The sequence below is a fragment of the Mobula hypostoma genome, chromosome 3 (assembly GCF_963921235.1).
Source record: "Mobula hypostoma chromosome 3, sMobHyp1.1, whole genome shotgun sequence".
NCBI lineage: Eukaryota > Metazoa > Chordata > Chondrichthyes > Myliobatiformes > Myliobatidae > Mobula > Mobula hypostoma.
In genome coordinates this window covers 172,513,959-172,530,005 of record NC_086099.1, presented here as the reverse complement: position 1 = coordinate 172,530,005, position 16,047 = coordinate 172,513,959, and the positions used below count along the sequence as shown (strand labels likewise).

Below are 16,047 nucleotides of genomic sequence, written 5' to 3'. Positions count from 1 at the left end.
TCTCTGTTACATGAAAGCAAATTTCTATAAAGGTCAGTGAGACACAATTTGCCTTTAATAAATCTGTTCTAGCTTTCATTAATTAATCTGTGTTTGTCCAAATTATTGATATGATTATTTCTTCTTTATTGTTTCTAGAAAGCTCCCTGCCACAAAGTTTGCCAGTTTTCTAAATTTTGGCTTCATTGTATGCTTAAGATGCCAAGAAATGCAATGCAGCAAGTGCAGAAGCTAGAAACTGCTGGGAGCACTCAACAGTATCAGTGGGAAGAAAGAGCCGCAGAAAGATAAAAACTGCAGATACCAAAAAAATAGATCTCTCCCCATTCAGCATTCTACACAGTTTGTTCCCTCTGCGAGTCCCTGCTTCATTCTTATGAGTCCACCAACCCATCAATTCATAAGGGCGGTCCAGAGTTTTCCCTCAATTTTCCATCCCACTCTGAATTCTCTACCTTGGGCTTCTTATAGATCATTCCAACAACACCCAAAAAAAGCTCAAAAAAACCATCTCATCTCCCATTGTAGACCTGAGGCTGATTTTAACAATTTCAAGTGACCAGCTCTTCCTCTCTTTCACATACATACATCCCTCTCCCCACACCATCCATGTGGCTTTTCAATCTCAATATTTTGCTTCTTTTTTCTCTCTTTTTCTTTTATCTCTAACTTTTTTTTTAAAACAGGTGATACTTTGATCATTTTAGTCTGCACCATATTACAGACATTTCTTCTTTGTATACACCTTTAACCCTCCCTACAACCCAACTCAGGCAAGGATGCTCACTTTCCAAATCTAATGTAAGGCCTTCAACCTGAATCAAAGCATCTACATGAATATGAGTAAAACCAATAAAATAGGCAGAAGAAACCTAGCAGCTCAGATAGCATTTACAGACCACAAAATAGGGTCAATGTTACAGATTGATTAGAACTACTGAATATCTCCTATATTTTCTATTTTTTATTTCAGATATATGGCATCTGCAAATTTTTATTATCAGATGAACACTATTAATATAACAAAAATCTAAAGTTTCTTTGTGGCAAAAATAAATTTGCCTTTGAATTAGGTATAACTAGGGAACAAGACTGATGTCCAATGTTTAATTCTGTCATTCATTACACAATTTCCACCTTCAGCAGCTTACTATCATCAAGAGATCACAAATAGATTAGACATTTAAAAAAAACAAACTGGATCTTTAAAAAGAAACTAATTACAGGACGAGTCCTGATTACAGTTGATGTGAAAAGCCCCACATTTCTGTCCAACAGGAAAATATACATACTGGGTTTGGAATATCATAGGCAACTCCTTTGCCAAAAACTGGTGTTGTAAGCTTGGAGTAAACATCCTCAGCATTTAAGTCCTCATTTTTACTGTTGAAGAGCAAAGCAGCCGAGTCACTCCCCAGCAAATATGTAAATGTCTTCCCAACCATTGTGAAACTAAACACAGGACCATACTGTTTAAAAAAAGAGAATGATTTAAAATGATTAAAAAAAATTAAATTGACATTAGTTGACCTATTACTTATAAAGAGCATACACTTAGTAATTCTCTGCTTGAGACCAACTAAACTTGTCATTCTGACAATATTTACTTTCTCAAATAACAACTTGTGAAAATTCAGCAGAGCCTGTACATAATGCATTCACAAGCTTTCACTCCATTAATTTGTAACACAAAATATTGATGCATCTGAATACAAATCTACAGCGACTTCATGACTGAGGATATCAGCAGTTACGCCATTAATCTGAGAAATAGGGATCTTGGGATAATGGTCACAGAAATTGATACAGACTGTTAGTAAAGGCATTTGTACATCTTTATTAGTCAAGGCACTAAATTCAACAGTTAGGAAATTATGGTTAAACTTTTTATAAAGTTCTGGTTTGTCCACATCTGGAGTAGTGCATTCAGTTCTGGTTTCCCCATTTTTGCGAGCTTTGGAGAGGGTGCAGAAGAGGTTTCCCGGGACGCTGCCTAGATTAGAGGCATGTTAAATAAGGTGAGGTTAGAAAAACGTGGCTTGTTTTCTCTGGAGAGGCAAAGGCTGAGAGGAGACTTGATAGATACTTATAAAATTATGAGACATATGTACCATAGAAAGCCAATATCTATTTCCCAGTGTTGAAATGTCTAATCCTAGAAGGTATGTATTTAAGGTGGGGGGGAAGAGGGGAGGAGGCAAATTCAAAGGAAATGTGTGGGAGAATTTTTTTTTTAAAAAAAAGCACAATGAGTGGGGGGTTCCTGGAAGGGGAGTGGAGGCAGAAATGAAATTAGACATTTAAGAATCTTAGACAGGCACATAAATATACAGAGAATGGAGAGATTACTGACAATACAGTATGCAGGGAGAAGGGATTAGTTTAATTAGTACAGCACAATATTGTGGGCTGAAGGGCCTATTCTGTTATTCAAAACAAATTGTACCAATTAAGCAAAAATGGTAAGTAATTATAGATGGGTTTTAATGTGGAAATAAATTTGCAAAATAGCAGTAACTCTTAATGTAAGCTCGCACAAATGGGGAAACCAGAACTGAATGCAGTACTCCAGATGTGGACAAACCAGAACTTTATAAAAAGTTTAACCATAATTTCCTAACTGTTGAATTCAGTGCCTCGACTATTGGCACTATAGGAATGAAATAATAAATTGAAGTAAATGAAAAAATTATAAACCAACAAAATTTTAGTCCTACAGCTATTGAAATTTGTTTTGAATTATTCACCTCTCAAAATACATTAAATATTGCAAATTCAGTTTTGCACAATAGATTTAGTAAACTTTGAGCATTTCCCCCAATTAATCCTCCACAAGTATCAGGCAAGATTTCTGATAAGTCCAGCACAACCCTTTTTCCCCAAATCAAACACTCAGCTCAACCACATTTCCTTAAGGTCACTGTAATGAACAGTAGAAATAGCGGTAACTGGAAATTATGTACAATTAGATTATGTGACTGGAGAGCAGAGGTATATTTAACACTTACTTTAGAGTATGCATCTTCTAAAAAGTCAATCGGATTTCTTCCAAAAGCAATTGCATGTCCAAGGAACGGAATGCTAGAATGAATATATGGCGGGTATTTCTGAAAAAAAAAGACGCCAGTAACTTAGCAAGCAACCAATGAAATACACTAACATAAACAGTAATAATTTCACACACTCAGTCCATCTTGTCGTCTATCAGATACACCAAGTAATAAGAAAGAGTAATAGAAAATTGGTCTTTACAGCAAGGGATAGGAGGGGGAAAATTAGGGGAGTTTTGATCCAGCTTTACTGTATACTGGTGAATTTGCAGTTATAGTCTCCATATTTAAGAGATTACATACTTGCTTTGGACAATGTGAAAAGAAGGCTCATTTCATTGAGTACTAGATATGAAGAGACGTATGAAGAATGGTTGAGTAGGGTTTATATTCAGTGGCCAAGTGGTTAAGGCATTCGTCTAGTGATCTGAAGGTGGTTAGTTCGAGCCTCAGCTGTGGCAGCGTGTTTGTGTCCTTGAGCAAGGCACTTAACCACACATTGCTCTAGTGTCTGTGTGAGGATTGGCGCCCCACACAGACGTCCAATCTGTGCCTTGTAAGGCATGAAAATGCCCGACGCAGGCCTCTCATGGTCTGAGTCAACGTTCCCTCCCTCCCCTATATTCAGTCAGAATAAGAGTCAATCAGACTAAGATCTGATTGAAACATAAGAAAGTCTGTGGGGATCTGACAGGGCAGATGCCAAGGGTACGTTTCCCCAAATTGGGGATCGAGAATTAGGGCACACTATTTCAGAATAAAAGGATGCCTGTTTAAGGTAAAGAGATGGAATTTCTTCACCCAGGTGGTTGTCTTTCTGAGGTATTCCCTTATCACAAATACATTCAATGCAGATAATGAGAGACTTTTGAACAGCAGGAGAGGCTTCAAAAGTCCAATCAGCCCACTTTTGTTTCTTATATTCAACAGTTATCCACTAGACAAAAGATAAAAGTCCTAATAACTCTCCTTCTAGTTTTAAGTAGCACTTTAACTGCCATTCCAATTACATCAAGTGACATAATTCTCCTTCCATCAGCCATCACAGTCTCGACGCTGTCAATAATTTCACAAAAGCACTTTTCTTAATGTGATTATTCTTTACATTATTCTGTACTAGTTTTAATTACATTGATCATATCAACATATGATATCAACTGCAAGATAAGAATGAAAAATAATCCACTATTTTCCAAGTTTTTTTTATTGTTCAGTGTACCCCCACAATACAGTTCAGGTAACAGAAATTCACCCATATGGAATTCACAAATCACTACCAAAACAATTGAGATACAGAACAATGATTTGTTCTTACAGATTTTATGTGAGAAAAAAATAACTAAACAAACAAAATGTGAAAGAAAGGAAAATATGTTTCTAGGAATACAAACCTTCCATAATGTTGGGGCAAGCCATATTTGCCTTTCCTCTTATTTTTAATATACATTCATTCATGATTAGTGGGTGCCTTTAATGAGATATGTGAGCTGTCTTCTAGAACCACTGCAATTTGAAGGTAGCACTGTAGTGCTGTTGGGAGTTTCAATATTCTGATTCATCAACAATGAAAGAACAGTGATAAATTACACTCTGAATTCTGTTATCGCTTTTCCCCTATACTACCTTGATGTACTAATGTGCTGAAATAATCTGTATGGATGGAGCGCAAAACAAAGTTTTCCACTGTACCTCAGCATGTGAGACAAATAATAAACCAATCAGCAAACTCTCAAGTCACTACATGACTTGAAAAGGAAGTCAGGGTTGGTGCTGTTCCCCTGCACTTATTGTTTGTTTTTTTTAAATGGGAGATACAAGTTATAGATTTGGAGTGCTCTCAGAGAAACCTGCAAAACTGCTGGATTACATCTTGTGTATCATACGTCCTGCAACCACAGGGCCCCAGCTGTAAAGAGAATAATTATTTGTGGTGGGTTGGTCGTCAAGGACGCAGACTTTTCTGTCCTGGATAGAGTTGTGTTTGAGTTTTACTGGTGCTGCACTCATCTAACCAACACATGAGTATGGTGTTGTACTTCTGCATTGTGCTTTCCCAGTGCTGCAACAGCCCTGGGATGAATCATTCTGAAGAATACCCAATTTTCTGTCTGCTTTTGTAAATCTAAGTGGAATTAAGATTCAGTCCAGGATTGGCCATGGGGTATTCAATAGCACTAACACAATGCAATATTATGAGATGACAATACTCTCTTCCTAGCACTTGTGGCACAAAACGTTGCCTTGTCACCTGTCAGGCAAGCCAAGGTGTTCACAACTCTTGGCCCATGCAGACATGGTTTATTCAATAGTGTAAAGAATTGTGAATGGAACAGTATATTATGCAAATGTTGACAAACATTCTGATCTTACGATGGACAGAGCATCACGGATAAAGCTTAATTTAGGAAATAACACTGAGAAGTTTCTGCCTCGATGGTTTGGAATAGAGTTAACTGGCTTCCAACTACCTTACTTTTCGAACATAATCAAGATATGTGGTTTTATAGCTGTGAACCGGGCTATCATTCAAGGGATCATATCTGAATTTCTGTATAAAATCCAATTTCCTCATTGGCGTCATTAATCTCAATTTGCATAATCTCCAAAAATCAAGCATTAATTATTTTCCAATCATTACAGGCTCTAAAGTAAAGAAAATCATATGACTGGCAATTTCCCTGAGTGAAAAAGTATCTCATCATAGTCATGTCTGAAGACCATGACCTCCACCTTCAAACTTTCAGCCCATGCTTAACACACTAAGCATTTTTTTCCCCAGAGAACCAAACACTTTCTTGAATGAAAGAGTACTGGAAAAGTTATTGGAACTATAAACCAGTAAATCCATTAAACCTAGTGTTTCAAAAGAACAGAGAAAATGTGGAATCAAATGCAATCACAATGTTTGAGGGGCATTTAGACGAACACTTAAATAGACCAGGCATAGAAGATATGACGGTATAAATGGGCGAAAATGTCACCATGGAAGTTATGGACCAAGGAGTTCATTTTTGTGCTGAACAAAGTGGCTACAAAGATGACTTATGAATTGATTACAATGCCCAAAACCTGCAAACAGAATTAAACAGTCTGGAAAATGACAAATGAACACCATAATTTAATGAGTGAAAAAGACAAATGGAAAGCCAGTTTCATTCAAGAAATGTAGGAAAATAATGAAATCTGTGGTTAACTGTTAATTTAGAGTTTAGGAAGAACTGGTATTTTATCCTTTATCGTACAGAGTAAGCAATTCTTGTGGAAGGGCTTTGATGAGACTTCACCTGCAGCACTGAGCTAACTTTCTCTCTAACCCCCTAGTAAGGTAAACAAAAATGAAAACCAGGATGAGAGAGCTAGCCTTTGAGGAGAGAGATTAGCTTATAGACTTTCGAATTTGGAAGAATTGAGAAACAAACACATACAACACAGGATTTTGAAAGGATTTGATCAGAAAATTAGCTTTTATCACCTTCCGGTGAGTTCAGAACTTGAAAGTACAACCTCAGGATACAGAGGTCTGTCATTAAAAACCTAGGAAAGGAGAAATACGTTCACTAAAAGGGCTGTGAAACCTCAAAGGGCCTTCTTTAATTATAGACTGAAGAAGAAGAAGAAAGCCCTCAACTCCAAGTGGAGTCATCGGGATGCCGTCGTGACGGAGCTTTTTTTAGCAGGCTTTCTTAATTTTACCATGCCGAGTTGCTAGCTCAACACTCAACCCAGCACGGATGGAAAGCGTGCAAGGGAGCCGGCTGGATTCAAACTCGGGAGCCTTCGCTCTGAGGTCCGGCGCTGATGCCACTACACCACCAGCCGGCGGAAATTAAAGACTGAGATCAATAAGGTTTCAGGGAAGTGGATCAGAGAGGAAAGAACTTTTTTTAAATATCATGGTATCATAATGGTTGGCTTGAATGACAGATCTGACATACCAGGCCATGTAACCTATTATTTCTTATGGCCCAGAATATCCTTTGGTACTAAGTTTCTACAGTAAAATAATGTTCAATTAGTTCGAACACAATTCTGTAACTACTTCACAGGCAGCAACAAAGATCCATGCAATCTATAGTTTGCAATTTACCTGATGGTAACCATTGCATCAAAAATTACTGAGGTGCTATCACAGGATGTTAACAAGACAGTAGGCAGCCAAGAATTATGTCTGGCTCTATTATTACCACTGGCAGACTCTAACGGCATACTGTACAAAAGTTTCATATCACGTATTTCTTTAAAACATCACTTTATTCCATATCAGCTAGTTCCTGGCTTCTGCACATTGGAACAATTTATCTGTCAACACTGAGGAATAATTAGAAATACCTGTCAGATCAGCTCCCAACCTGCCACAGCTTCGTCAACATATCAACCACATTATAATTTACAAATTAAACAATGTGATATTTCTAGTCAGCTCCTGTTAACAATTTTTACTATGGCAATCCTTATGAGTAACCGTTAATCTGAAAGAACAGTGAACCACATTTTAAATAATTGAGATAAATTGAAAACGCCTGCTTCCAGTATGATTATTCATCCTCAAAGGTGGTTTACTCTTAATTTCTTCCCCACTTCGGAGGCAACTGAGGATGGGCAATAAATGTCGCACTGCTAGGGGCATCGGATTTCTGCAGGGAATGATAATACAAAGTTAAACCATTTCCAAAATATAAAGGAATTGAGTTCTAATACATACCGTGTTCGGATTTTCATAATGTTTTAAGCTCATTTTGGAGAAGTACGCCAGACTCAAGATAAAAGCTGAAGTAACCAGCACCATGGTCGTCAAGCTGCCATCCACGACCTTTTCCACGGCATTTCCCAGGATGGACGAGCCAGCCGCCAGCAGCAGCAAGAGCATCACTGCGACCACCGACCCTTCCCTGCACGGGACAGATTTGCAAACTGTAGTCCCGGGAAAATTCTGCCCGGAGATGCAATCTGACGCCCACAGGCGGTTTATGCCTCTACTTCTGTAATTAAAGCCAACAACATAAAAAGAAAGCGTAACGGTGAGATCTCCACAGCGGCAGCGCTGGGAGGACCGAGAGCAAGGAGGCGGGCTTGCCGCTCGGACCAGCCGCAGAGTCAGGCAACTCTCATTGGCTGCACGCCGCTCTATGCAGAGTCGGACAACTCTCATTGGCTGCACGCCGCTCTATGCAGAGTCGGACAACTCTCATTGGCTGCACGCCGCTCTACTGATGTCTGACTATATGATGTCACAAAGCAACCCGCGCAGTGACGTGACCCCAGGTGGGGACGAGTCTCTCCGGGTGGAACTTGGCTGTGGAGAGCGCTGTCAGACTTGGGGACGATTTAATTATAGAACCAGAATAACTGGCAATCAGAAAGTTGAAAAACATCAGTAAATTCTGGAAATCTGATTTTTTTTGGAAAGTGAGACAATCTATTTGGAGAGAGAGTGTTAACTTTTCATCGAAACAGGAAATATTAGGTGGTGCATGATTGTTAATTACATTTATCCAACCAGGTGAAGATGTAATTAAAAAGATGAAATACCAGACACTGTACTTGATTGAAATCTAAAATAAAATAATATGAAAAATATTTAGCTGTCCAGGTTGCATCTGCAAAGAGAATGATGTTAATGGTGATCACCTTTCATCGCAACAGACTTAACTTCCATACAACTGGCCAGGGTTGGTTATCTGAAATCATTGAATTCAATGTTGAGTCCTGATTGCCATGACGTGCCTGAAAGAAAGATGTTGTTCAACAAGTTCTGTGGACTTTATTGGAACTGTGACCCTGTGGCTCACTTTTCCATCTCCACAACATTCAATCCCTCTTCTCCCAACACTTTCCCATGTGGCACAGGTGATGCATCAGGCTCAGGCACACATCAGTTTGAGACGGAGAAGCTAAAATATGATGTATCAGTATTACAGTTGAGTAAAGAGAACGACAGGCATGAGAGATGAGTAGTCAAAGTTGATTTGAAGGGAACACCAGCAGGGATGATGGTACAACAGCAATGGCTGGAGTTTCTGGAAGTAATTTGGAAAATGCAGGATCAGTTTATCCCAAAGCAGCAGCAGCAGTATTCTAAATGGAGGATGAGGCAACTACAGCTGACAAGGGAAATCAAAAACAGGTTAAAAGCAAAAGAGTGGACTTTCAATATAGCAAAAATTAGGGAGAAGCTAAAGGATTGAGAAGCTTTTAAAAACTAACAGAAAGCAATTGAAAAACAATGACAGAAAAGATACACTAGAAGATAAACTAGCCAAAAATTAAAGGAGGATACCAAAAATGTCATTTCAGATATATAGAGTAAGAGAGGTAAGAGTGGACATTAGACTACTGGAAAATTACACTTGAGAGGTTGTGGTGGGGGGAAAAAGGTGAACAGAATGAATACTTTGCATCAGTGGAAAACACCAGCAGCATGCCTGAAATTTGAGTGTCAGAGAGCAGATTGGGAGAGCAGTCTCTATTACTAAGGAGAAGGTGCTTGGGAAAATGAAAGATCTGAAGGTACATAAGCCACCTGGACCAGATGGACTACACTCCAAGGTTCTGAAAGAGATTTTGAAGGCATTAGCAGTGATCTTTCAACAGTCACTAGATTCTGGAATGGGTCTGGAGAATTGGAAAATTGCAAAATATATCACACCACTTTTTAAGAAGGGAGGAAGACAAAAGGCAGGAATTTATAAACCAATTAATCTGACTTCAGTGCTTGGCAAGATGTTAAGAGTTGACAAGTATCGATGAGGTTTCAGAGCACTTGGAGCCACATGATGAAACAGGTCAAAGGCATGATTTTGTTATGCTCAATTCAAAATCCAGCAGTGAGAGAAATAAGAAGGTGCACAATAACTTTAAAGCACTAATCATTGCATTCAGTCCTCAAGGAAACAAAAGCAACCCTTATCTAAAGAAACACCTCTATTCCCTCTTCTGTCCCCAACACCACTTGCAACACAGTCCAGTAATGAAGTACCTCCGTAAGTGTGGAGGAGTTGTGTTTGCTCCCAGTCATTCTGGGGTGAAGGGGGCAAGTTCTCCCCACTGCTAGTGTCTCAGTAGAGTTCAGCGATATGGTAAATTTAGCATATCATGTTTAACCATGTTCTGCAATTCGTGTTTTGAAATGTTTCAACAACAAGCTCAGCCACCCATCACTTAATTTAGCATAGCAGCTGCTCAGATTGATTACGCATTGTTCGGCTTTACATTTTATCCTACCATACAAGTTTCCTTAAGGAGAAAAACCTTGGCTGACAAATCTGTTGGAAACCTTTGAGGAACTAACAGGCTGGTCAGAAAAAGGAGAGTCAGTGGACGTCGTTTATTTGAATTCTCAGAAGGCCTTTAGCAAAGTACTGCACAAGAAACTGCTAAACAAGATAAGAGTCCACAGCATTACAGTTAAGATAGCAGCATGGTCAGAAGATTGGCTAACTGGCAGAAGGCAAGGAGTGGGAATAAAGGGGGCCTTTTCTGATTGGCCTACGGTGAAGTATAGTATTTCACAGGGGTCAGTGTTGGGTTGGCTATTTTTCACATTATATATCAATGATCATACTTGAGAGAATTGACAGCTTTGTGACCAAAATTTGTGGATGATACAAATATAGGTAGAGGGACAGGTAGTATTAAGGAAGCAGGGAGTCCACAGAAGGACTTTGACAGATTAAGAGAATGAGCAAAGAAGTAGCAGATGGAATACAGTGTAGGAAAGTGTATGGCCTGCCATTTTGGTAAAAGGAATGAAATTATGGACTATTTTCAAAACCGGGAGGGAAGTGAAATAGTAGAGATGCCAAGTGACTTGAGATTCCTAGTGCAGGATTCCCTAAAAGTTAACTGCCAGGTTGAGTTGGTAGTAAGGAGAGCAATGCAATGTTAGCATTCATTTTCAGAAGATTAGAAAATATAAGATGTAATGTTGAGCATTTACATGATGTTGATCAGACCAAATTTGGAGTAGATATAGAGCAGCTTTGATTAAAGATAAAAAGATTAGCTTTATTTGTCACATGTACATCATAGCATCCAAACATACAATGAAATGTGTTGTTTATATCGATGACCAGCACAGTCTAAGGAAGAGCTGGGGGCAGCCCACAAGTGTCACCATGCTTCCGACGCCAACATACCATGCCCACAACTTACCAACTCTAACCCACATGTCTTCTTGAATGTGGGAGGAAACCAGAGCACTTGGAGAAAATCCATGCGATCACGGGGAGAAAGTACAAGCTCCTTACAGACAGCATCAGTAATTGAACTCCAATCTTCCAATTTAGTGGTGCTGTAAAGCATTAAGGTAACTGCTGCACTACAGCGCCTTACAGGAATGATCCCAGGAATTACAGCATTGACATATGAGTACTGTTTATGGGCTGCTGGACCAGTTTAGAAGAATGGCAGGGCAACTCATTGAAACTTTCCAAATGTAGAAAGGCCTAGACTGGAGCTTCTCAACTAGGGTTCTGCAAGAGGACGTGATTACAAAAAATGAACATCATTTTTTGAACTTTGTGCAATGAGTGATGCTAGTGCTCACAGTGGTGGGCAGTGACTGAGTAGTCCTATTAACAATCTCATTAGGTCTCGCAGCACTATATGGCAATGTGCAATAGGACCATGTTTATTTGGTTGAGTCCATTCTCAGGTTTTGACGTAAGATAGGGGAGGCCGGTAGGCTGATGAGGAGTGTGAAGTGCATTTTCCGACCACTGAATGGACTTCCTCAACTTGGGCTGTGACATCCAGAAAAAAGTTCTGGATGATGATACAAAAGTGGTTAACTTTATTAAACAAAAACTCGTTCACTCGAGACTGTTGAAAAAACTGAAAACCTGTACAAAGAGCACACCAATCTCCTGCTACATACAGAAATTCAGCGGTTTACCAGGGGAGGAGTTCTCAACAGGGTGTTTGAGCTGAAAGGTGAATTGCAGTACTTTCAGGAAAATAGTATGCCAGATTTTTCTGAGTGCTTTGAAGATGAAGCATGGCTGCAAAAGCTAGCCCACTTAAAGATTCTTCAAGTGACAAGATTCTTGGATTTAAAAGGAAACTGAATCTTTGGGAAAATAATGTTGCAAAAGGAAATCTTGAGATGTCTCCACTGCTGCTTGGGCTTGAGAGTGAGGAAGGACATCAGAAAGTCTCAAGTCTTATTGAAAACCACCTGGAAGAACTACAGAACAAAACTGAACAGCATCTTTCCTCCCTTTCAACAGAAGTGCATGACTGGGTGAGGGACCCTTTTTCTGAATCTTCTGCTTAACCTGCGAACTTGACTTTGAGAGAAGAGGAAGAACTTTGGGAGCTGCAGTCTGATCATGCACTCAGGATAAGATGTACTGACCTGCTCCTGGACGTTCTGGATTTCTGTGAAAGAAGAGTATCCTGCCATTCACTGGAAAGCAATGAACACTCTGCTGCAGTTTTCAACGTCTTGCATGTGTGAGCAAGCTTTTTCTTGTTAAACAAGCATCAAGAGCAAAGATAGAAAGTCTCATGACAGTTGAAGGTGAAATTCGTTTGTGCTCATCTCAAGTTCGACCCAGAATTGCAGCAAAAAACAAGCACAGGTTTCACATTCTGGGTCTATATTTGAACCTGATCATGTCACTTAGTAAGAAAATGTTTTTTCAAAGTCATGTGTCTTAGGTTATATCTTTATTCATTTTGCTTTGGCTTATGGTCTTTAGTAACTTTACTATTCAACTTTGTTAATAAATTTTCATGTTGTAAATAGCATTAATTAATATCAATTTACAATTACTTAAATTACATCTACCAAGCCGACCTGTTTTTTTTGGTGTGCCATACTCTGCCAGAGCCTCGGTGACCACTTTTTCAAGTGGTTGTCTTGGAAGAAAGATTCTGTGAGTGGTCCCCTACATCCTTGTCACAGCGCAGTTTTTTTTACAAGGCCGAGTTGCAAGCTCGACACTCAACCCGGCATGGATGGAAAGTGTGCCCGGGAGCGGCCCGACTGGATTCGAACTCGGGAACCTTCGCTGCGGAGTCTGGTGCTGATGTCACTGTGCCACCAGCTAGCCCTAAGCCTACCTGTAGAAAGCTTAAAAATCACATTTTGGCTTAAACCAGTTATTTAACAGAAATTTATTATGCTTGCCAAATGAGTTTTTAAAATTTATGAAAAGGAAAGATAGATTAATTTCAAGAAAGGTATGCTAAGCTTAATTACCTGTTTTTTCTCCCCCCCAAGAAAGATAGGCTGAAAATTCGTTCTCTACTCAAAAGAGCATTGACAATTATTCTTGGATTATATATCTATAACTTACTGATCACACTAACATACCACGAGCTGTAGATATAATAATTTTTACACAGGGGTTCCCTGAGACCTGAAAATTATCACATACAAATTTGACTTAACTCAACAATTTTCTATTTCATACCACTGTTTATTGTTAGCATTTTCAATTGCTTCGCATGCCTGTAATACCATTTTAAATGAGCTTCTCTATATTCCGCATGTTGTCATCCAGCGGTTCTTTTTTGTAGAGTAGCTTAAAGAGTTTCTTTACAGGTGGCAATTTTGACAAACTTCAGGGTTACCCGTAAACTATGGACACTTTCCTCCTTACGGACTAATGTTGAAGAACTGCTTATGGGATCTTTGGAAGCTACAATATTGATCTTCCTGCAGAAAAGCTCCTGTTATTGCTGAAGTTTTGAGACAATGTTCATTGAGTTAGTAGAACAGATTGAACAGTGGTTAGTACTGCAGTCATCAATGCATGTCCTTTGTGACCCCTCTATTGGACAATGATATAATTTAACAGGTGCCAGTGTCTGGACATAGTTTTGTGACATCTTTTGCTGGTTCTCCTGATAAAGCAGTGTTTGTTAGAATGTGGCTATGCTTCAAGCATTTTATCAAGAGAAGGACCCAGCTGGACTTGGCCTTCCCTATTTTATTTCCATTAAAATGAACAGATTTTATTTACTTAATATCCAAAGTAAAAGAAAGTCAGAGATTAAGCAATTTAGCAGCAAACTTTAGTTTAAAAGTAATACATATCTGTTTACTATACATAGTTAATCATTAAATACAAGTGTAAGGGGGTTTCGTCTTTTATGTTACTGCGTAGGCTAATTAAAATGGCTTCTTTGTTATGTTATACTTGGGAATGCTTCTTTGTTATGTTAAACGCTGAGAAAGTTCTTGCACTAGCAGCTTGTTTTGGGTTAGGCTGTGATAAGAAGATGTTACGAACCAATTGGGATAGTTGTTATGTTTTTGGTGTATCTGAAGATATTGTATGCGCGGGGTTTTGGGGGAGAAGGTGGGAGAGAGAGACAGAGGATTGACCAGGTGCTGTGAGCCCGCTAACAGGGTCGGACCCCGGGCGTTCGGCAAGGAGAGAAGAAGAGGAGATGGAGATGGACTCCTGTGGAGCGTCTGGTCGACCACCGTTGTTGGTCCCAGGCGGCCAGTCGGGGAGGTCCGAGGGGTCGCAGGGTGGAGAAGGTGGCTCCTGAGCTCCAACTGTTTGTGCACGAAGAGATTGAACTTTGATAAGTGTGGCGCCTTTTATTTCCTATCCTCTATTAATTATATAGTTCCAGTAATATCAATAAACTGTAAATCATTTAATCGTATCTGGTGTATTGTCTGTTACTTGGGTGGGGTGGGGTGGGGTACATCACACAGCATCCACACAAACTAATTACCCAGTTTGGTGGGGTCGAGGGCTGTTTCCCTAGACGACAGCGAGCCGAGCGACCCCGAGGCTGGCCAGGGGGGCTACACAAAAATAAAACATTACTTAAAAGGCAGATAAAACTAATACCTTATTCCTTTGTTGTAACATGCAGGCACTTAAGGTAATATAGCCAAACTAACTTTAATTGCACCAAATTGTTAACTGCTATACCTCCATCCCCAAGGTTTTGATTCCTCGGCTTTAATTTAGCAGACTGTTGTGTAAGGATTCATCTATCTTTAAGTGCCTTAATTACTTCAAACCTATGGCAGAGCAGCACATTATAAATTCCCAAAACTCATGCACGTATGTTTTCCTTCAATGATTACTTTCTAGTTTTAAAATTGATAAATATCCCTTCTCTACTAGAATGAAGAAGCATCTAACATGGTAATTCCCTTCATTAATTCAGACACTCTTAATCAGTTCCTTTCTCAACCTTTACCTTTAGAGAAACTAACTTAATTTTCCACTCTCTCATGTTGGTTAGGGTACCTCTGCCATAAGCAGAGAGTAGAAAAGTATAAGGTATAGTGATCATTAATAAAAACAAGAACCAGTGTGAAAAGCACAAAAGATTCTGCAGATGCTGAAACTTCAGAGCAACACACACAAGATGGGGGAGGAACTCAGCAGGTCAGGCATCATCTGTAGAAATGATTTTTTTGGGGTGTTTTTTTTTTGTTTTTTTTAATTTTATTTTCTTTTTCATGATTTTTCTCCAGTCTTTTTTTGTCCTGTATTATTCATTGTTATCCTACATGATTGGGAGTTTTGTCAATTTATACTATTTGGTTTTATAATTACTCATCTTAAGTATAACAATGTATTTCCATCAATTTTGTATTATTGCTATGTTATGTTTATATTTTATGAAACTAATAAAAAGATTGAAAAAGAAAAGGAAATGAATAAACAGTCAACCATTTCAGGCTGAGCCCCTTCATCAGGACTGGAAAGAAGCGGGGGAGGAGAGACATCAGAATAAAAAGGTGGGGGAGGGGAAAGAGGGCTAGCTAGAAGGTGATAGGTGAACCAATGGAACAGAAAGGGTAACGGGTGGAGAAGGAATGTGATAGGAGAGGAGAGTGGATCATGAGAGAAAGGGGAGGAGCTTAGGAGACGATGGCGCCTAACGATGACTCCTTAGCTTCAGAAACAGCTCTATTTCCACTATCTTTCCCTTTTACATTAGATTGTGAGAACACTCAGTCCTCTTTTATTGTTATTTAGAAATGCATACATGCATTAAGAAATGATACAATGTT

General features: G+C 39.1%; 1 protein-coding gene across 1 annotated transcript in view; it reads right to left on the bottom strand.

Annotated features, from left to right (window-relative positions):
• Window positions 1-8,119, bottom strand: part of LOC134344396 (lanosterol 14-alpha demethylase) — a 28,532-nt gene extending 20,413 nt beyond the window's left edge. Inside the window, exons 1-3 of the mRNA XM_063044113.1 lie at window positions 7,753-8,119; window positions 3,009-3,107; window positions 1,293-1,469 (exon numbers count right to left, since the gene is read on the bottom strand). Of these exons, the coding sequence (XP_062900183.1) occupies window positions 1,293-1,469; window positions 3,009-3,107; window positions 7,753-7,917 (441 nt within the window). The 5' untranslated portion in view covers window positions 7,918-8,119. The remainder of the gene's footprint in view (window positions 1-1,292; window positions 1,470-3,008; window positions 3,108-7,752) is intronic.
• Window positions 8,120-16,047: the final 7,928 nt, after the last annotated feature.